Here is a 5,902-nt window from a genome sequence, read left to right on the forward strand (position 1 = left end):
AGCTTTGACTATATGGACCTTTGTCAGCAAGGTAATGTCTCTGCTCTTTAATACACTGTGTAGGTATTTAATATGGTGTCTAGGTTTAATACGCTATCTAAGATTGAGGGCAGAAGGAGAAGAGGGAGTCAGGATGAGATGGCTGGATGGCATCACTGATACAATGGATGTGAACTTGGGCAAACTTCAAGAGATGGTGAGGGACAGAGAGACCTGGTGTGCTACAATTCATGGGATTGCAAAGAGTTGGACACAACTGGGCAACTGAACAACAACAACTAGGTTTGTCATAGCTTTTCTTCCAAGGAGCAAGTGTCTGTTAATTTCATGGCTGCAATCACCATCTGCAGTGATTTTGGAGCCCATGGAAATAATGTCTCTCACTGTTTCCATTGTTTCCCCATCTATTTGCCGTGAAGTGACAGGACAAGATGCCATGATCGTTTTTTGAATGCTGAGTTTTAAGCCAGCTTTTTCACTCTCCTCTTTCACTTTCGTCAAAAAGCTTTTTAGTTCTCTTTGCTTTCTGCCATAAGGGCAATGACAGAGAGAATGAGAAAAAGACATGCAAACAATAGCTACCATTTGGGGAGCAAAAGCACTTTGCTTACTATATTATCTATCCTCATCATAAGATATGTGGTGGCCTTAGCCCTATTTTATGGATGAGGAAATTGAAGTCACTTGAAAATGGCAGAGCCAGAGTGCCCCAGACCCTGCCGCAGGCCACTGCCAACCCCGGCCTCTGCTGGAGACTCCTGAACACTCACAGATCTCTCCCCTCGAGGGATGGTGAAGTTGGAGAGAGGCTCCTTTAACCCTCCTGCAGGATGAACCCCCTGCCAGAAGACATGGAGAATATGCTCATGGGGAGTCAGAGCTCACACGCTTCTGTGCACGACGTCCACTCCATCAACCCCACGCAGCTCATGGCCAGGATCGAGTCCTATGAAGGAAGGGAGAAGAAGGGCATATCTGATGTCAGGAGGACTTTCTGTTTGTTTGTCACCTTTGACCTCTTATTTGTAACATCACTGTGGATAATAGAGTTAAATGTGAATGGAGGTATTGAGAACACGTTAGAGAAAGAGGTGGTACAGTATGATTACTACTCTTCTTATTTTGATATATTTCTTTTGGCAGTTTTTCGATTTAAAGTGTTAATACTTGCATATGCAGTGTGCAGACTGCGCCATTGGTGGGACATAGCGTTGACAACAGCAGTGACCAGTGCCTTTTTATTAGCAAAAGTGATCCTCTCAAAGCTTTTCTCACAAGGGGCTTTTGGCTATGTGCTGCCCATCATTTCCTTCATCCTTGCCTGGATCGAGACATGGTTCCTGAACTTCAAAGTGTTACCTCAAGAGGCAGAAGAAGAAAACAGACTCTTGATAGTTCAGGATGCCTCGGAGAGGGTGGCACTGATTCCTGGGGGTCTTTCTGATGGTCAGTTTTATTCTCCTCCTGAATCTGAAGCAGGATCTGAAAATGAAGCTGAAGAAAAGCAGGACAGTGAAAAACCACCTTTAGGACTATGAGTAAGACTTTTGTTAAAGTAAGTCTTTGAAAATGAAACTGTTAATAGTGAAGTAGTTAAATATGGAGCCTTCCTTCAAGTAGATACAAAGTTAAATTCAGAAAATATGAGAGTGATTATAGTTTTATTTCTCCTAATTACGTGAATTTGTCAGGCACATTTTATTATGTAAAATCTGTTAACATTTTCTAGGTATAAATTGGCAGAGGATGAAAACTACGTAAGAGTTCCACATTTCTGAATAAGGGTGACTTGGTTCATTTTTGTTTATTGTAGCCAGAGTGTCTCCATGTCAGGCATGATTTAATGACAAACCCTAACTTCTGAGGGCGCCAAGGGCAGCAGTCCCGGGAGGTAGTACTGTCCTTGTCCCCACTGGCAGGGAAGACTGAGGGTGAGTGACTGATCCAGAGTCCCACAGCTGGCAGGGGCAGGGCCAGGACTCAGGCGCCCCGTCTGTACCAGCATCCACCCTGGTCCGCACAGGATGGTCGTCTCTGGAGTGTGTTGGAGCTTCTGAGATGACAGGTGTGGTCCAGTCACAGCAGTCGGGCTCCACGTGCCTCCAGGTCAGGGCACATTGTTCAGTCCCTTCAAATCATCAAAGGAAACATTTCAACCTCACAAATATGAGCGAATAAACAGTCAATTGTAAAAGCTGTATTTCTGCTTAATTATTTAACCACAGAAGGAGAAGAATAGACCTTAAAACTTCATCTGATAAAAAAATAATCTGTTAACTATGTATAGTGAAGGATGTTAACTTATGTAGACTTATTGTGGTGACCATTTCAAAATACATACAAATATAGAGTCATTATGTGATATAACTTAAACTAATAAAATGTTATTTATCAATTATATCTCAATAAAAAATAATGAAATAAAATTTTAAAGCAGGAAAACGTAGTGCACTGATTCATAGAAGGTGGGCAGTTGGCATAGAGTCAGATATGCTGGCAGAGGCAGCCGGAGTCCTGGTATTGAAGGCCCTGCATCAGTGGTATCCACTGTGCTTCGGGCCCTTTTCCTACAACAGTGTTCAGACATAAGACAAAATCGTGGGCATGTGAATAGTAGATCCTTTTCGAAAAGGCTTTAAGATCTTGTGTCGCCCTACCCGTGGTTTTTCAAGTGTAGCATTTTGCCTTTTTACACTGCATCTCAAATATTGTTGTGTTCTCTCTTCTTCTAAGTGTGAAAAACCTTCATTGAAAGTCACCAGAAAGAAAAAGGAACTGGAGATGGGGTCTCCCTATTGAAGATTGAAATGGTGACGTCCACTGCTGACATTATTGAACGGCTAGTAAAGCATTTATTTATTGTAACACCTCACAGACACGGTACCATACCCGCATCCATTTATGTCACCTGCCTGTGGCTGGTAAGAAATGTCGTGGTCCACCCTATATTCAGTGAGACGGGATCTGACCTGTCAATGAATAGTTGCAGAAAGTCTTGTGCTGTGTTCCTAATCAAAAAGACTTCTGAATATATTGGAATAACACTTTTTTAGTATGTAAAATATCTTTTTATTTTGATTTACAGAATGGAATTTTTTTGTCTCATGTTTTGAATTTCTTTTGTATTTCTTTTTTAACTCCCTACATTTCCCTTATGTTTTTTAACTCATGCACATGCACTATTTGTACAATTTTAAAAGGTAATAAACTCCAACATATCAAAAAAAAAGAAAGAAAATGGCAGAGCCGGAATTTGAACCCACTTCCGAACACATTGAAAGCCTTCACCATTTCTGTCCTCGGCATCACTTTTTTGTCAGTACTATTTAGAAACCAAGAACAAGAAACAGGTGAGAGGCTTTTCCAGGAGGTTCTCTTCACCAGAACTCTAGCCAAGTTATCAAAAAATCAAGGGACAGACTCACTCTGGTTTCTTGGTTTGCAGGACTGGGATGACCACAGATGACATAAGCCCAAGAAGATCCTGGGACTCTGAGCAGATGAGCAGGCAAGAAGGAGTACCCTGACAAATTTCTAGACTGGGAGCAGTCAGTTATTTCCTTTGGGAACTGCTCTCTCAAGGTTGCTGTGTCTTCACTTGGGGCCTTCTCATCAAGAAGTGAGAGGCAAGAGGCTGGACCATTGGATGGGAGGTGATCCTATCCTCCCCAGTCTATTTATGAGGCTTTCCTACTCATTGTCTCTGGGGCTCCTGCTTTGACAGCGTGTTTTCCTTTGTTGTTGTCGTTCAGTCACCCAGTCGTGTCCAACTCTTTGCAACTCCAGGGACTGCAGCATGCCAGGCCTCCCTGTCCCTCACCATCTCCCAGAGTTTGCCCAAGTTCATGCTTATTGCATTGGTGATGCCATCCAGCCATCTCATCCTCTGACACCCTCTTCTCCTTCTGCCCTCAATCTTTCCCAGCATCAGGGACTTTTCCAGTGAGTCATCTGTGTGCATCAGATGACCAAAATACTGGAACTTCAGCTTCAGCATCAGTCCTTCCAATGAATATTCAGGATTGATCTCTCTTAAGATTGATCTCCTTGCTGTCCAAGGGACTTTCAGGAGTCTTCTCCAGTACCACAGTTCAATGGCATCAATTCTTTGGCATTCTGCCTTCTTTTTTCTTGAAAGTGTATTCCTTAGAAGTATAGATACCTACTTTCCATTTGGACACCATCTCAGCTTCCTGCCCCCTACTGATGTCAGCCTTTGCCCATGAATAGTATTTTAAGTCATGCCTGTCTCAGTCATTAGTTTAGGCAACTTACTGGCTAATGCAAATAATGCATCCCCTGCTTTTAACATTCATCTGCAATGATCCACTCACACAAAGTATTCTCATAGCATTCTTCAACTGGAGGTTGATGTTATTACAAAGACTTGTGAGGGGAGGAGACACGGGCACCTCAAAATGCCCTTCTAAACCCTTCTTCCTCGCCCTGCTGTAGATGCTCATCAAGACTCTTAAATAGCCCTCCCTCCTCAATGCTTTCAGCACCTATTGTCCATTATAAAGGTAGGCTCAAGGTCAAAGAACTGCTCTGTGGTCTGTCTGCACCCCCTACCTTGAGTCTCGGTGCTACCAGCTTCAAAGATGAAGATACCCAGACACTGCTAAGTCTCTGAAACCCAATCAGAAATAGAGTAACAGCACTCTAATATCCCAGGGACTTCCTACTGTCCCTACAGGAAAGGATTAGTGGAGCATGGAGTGGGCCAGGGGAGAAGAACACTAGAGAGCAAAGGCTGAACACCAGAGACAAGCCTCATGGGAAGACTGCAGCCACAAGACAGGGAAATGGCTGGTAGAGCCAGCAGTGGCTTAGTGGCTGCATGATCTTAGGAGGCAGGGAAGGAAGGAAGGAAAAAAGAAAAATTCACATGACTATGGACCACTATATTTGCAAATGGCTTTCATATACATTCTCCCACTTGAGCCCTCTTCAGATTCACAGTAACCTGTGAGAGAGACTTGCCTCTTTATCACCCCATTTAGAGATGAGAACACTGAGGCTCTGGGGTAAAGTGAGTTGCTTAAAGCCCACTAGTGAGTACTGAGCTGTGCCTTGAAACTAAAGCCTCTGTCCCTCATATTGCATCTGTCCCCAGAGCTGCAAAAGACCAAAGACCAGACAAACCCAGCAAACCACTACTGACATGTCACTGGCTGCAGCAGCCCACACTGTTGCACTGCTGCCCTGGGGGCAAGATACAAAAGCTATGCCCAGGAGACTAGATGCACCAGCAACGGCAGGAAATACAAGGTCAAAGGAGCAGTAAAAGAATCACAGATGCTTGTAATAAATTCCCTCAAAGAGATCCAGGAAATTGGCTTTTCCTGAGAGACTTCTTCCAGACCCAAAAGTGGAAGCTGCCTCCTGTGTATTTATGACTCGAGGATGACTGTCAGAATAGCCTGCAGGAATGGGCAGGTTTTGAAGAAGAGAGCTTGTTTGTGGGCTAATGAAACTTCTTTGAAATTAACAAATGGTTTTGGAGAAAAAAACAAGTGTTTGATACCTATTGGTGATCCATCCCAAAGCTGCCTCTATATGGCCTCACGTTTTTAAACACTGATTTTTAGTAGTATTTTCCCCCTCATTTTACAGATAAAGCTTGCTTTAGGAAATTTAGAAAAGTGAGACAAGTGTAAAGAAGCAAGCAGGAAGGGGGCTTCCCTGGCAGCTCAGTGGTAAAGAATCTGCCTGCTAATGCAGGAGACATGGGTCGATCCCTGGATCAGGAAGATCCCTCATGCCGGGAGCAACTAAGTCCATGCACCACAACTATTGAGCCTGTGCTCGAGAGCCCAGGAGATGCAACTACTGAACCCTAGAACTGATGTTCAGCAACAAGAGAAGCCACCAAAATGAGAATCCCATGTACTGCAACTGG

At 43.7% G+C, this 5,902-nt stretch overlaps 1 protein-coding gene across 2 annotated transcripts; it reads left to right on the forward strand.

Moving 5' to 3' along the window:
- Nucleotides 1-753: 753 nt before the first annotated feature.
- Nucleotides 754-3,554, forward strand: LOC132345653 (STARD3 N-terminal-like protein). Of its 2 annotated transcripts, XR_009495097.1 has the most exons (4): nucleotides 754-1,555; nucleotides 2,734-2,921; nucleotides 3,201-3,350; nucleotides 3,446-3,554. XR_009495097.1 is itself a non-coding variant. In XM_059888248.1 (2 exons), the coding sequence occupies exon 1, from the start codon at nucleotides 831-833 to the stop codon at nucleotides 1,536-1,538; it is 708 nt and encodes a 235-aa protein (XP_059744231.1). In that variant the 5' UTR covers nucleotides 754-830; the 3' UTR covers nucleotides 1,539-1,555; nucleotides 2,734-3,003. The 2 variants fall into 2 exon arrangements, 1 of the variants encoding a protein (XP_059744231.1); XM_059888248.1 differs by lacking the exons at nucleotides 3,201-3,350; nucleotides 3,446-3,554 and having other exon boundaries at nucleotides 2,734-3,003.
- The last annotated feature ends 2,348 nt before the right edge of the window (nucleotides 3,555-5,902 follow it).

This window comes from Bos taurus, chromosome 1, assembly GCF_002263795.3.
Source record: "Bos taurus isolate L1 Dominette 01449 registration number 42190680 breed Hereford chromosome 1, ARS-UCD2.0, whole genome shotgun sequence".
Lineage (NCBI taxonomy): Eukaryota > Metazoa > Chordata > Mammalia > Artiodactyla > Bovidae > Bos > Bos taurus.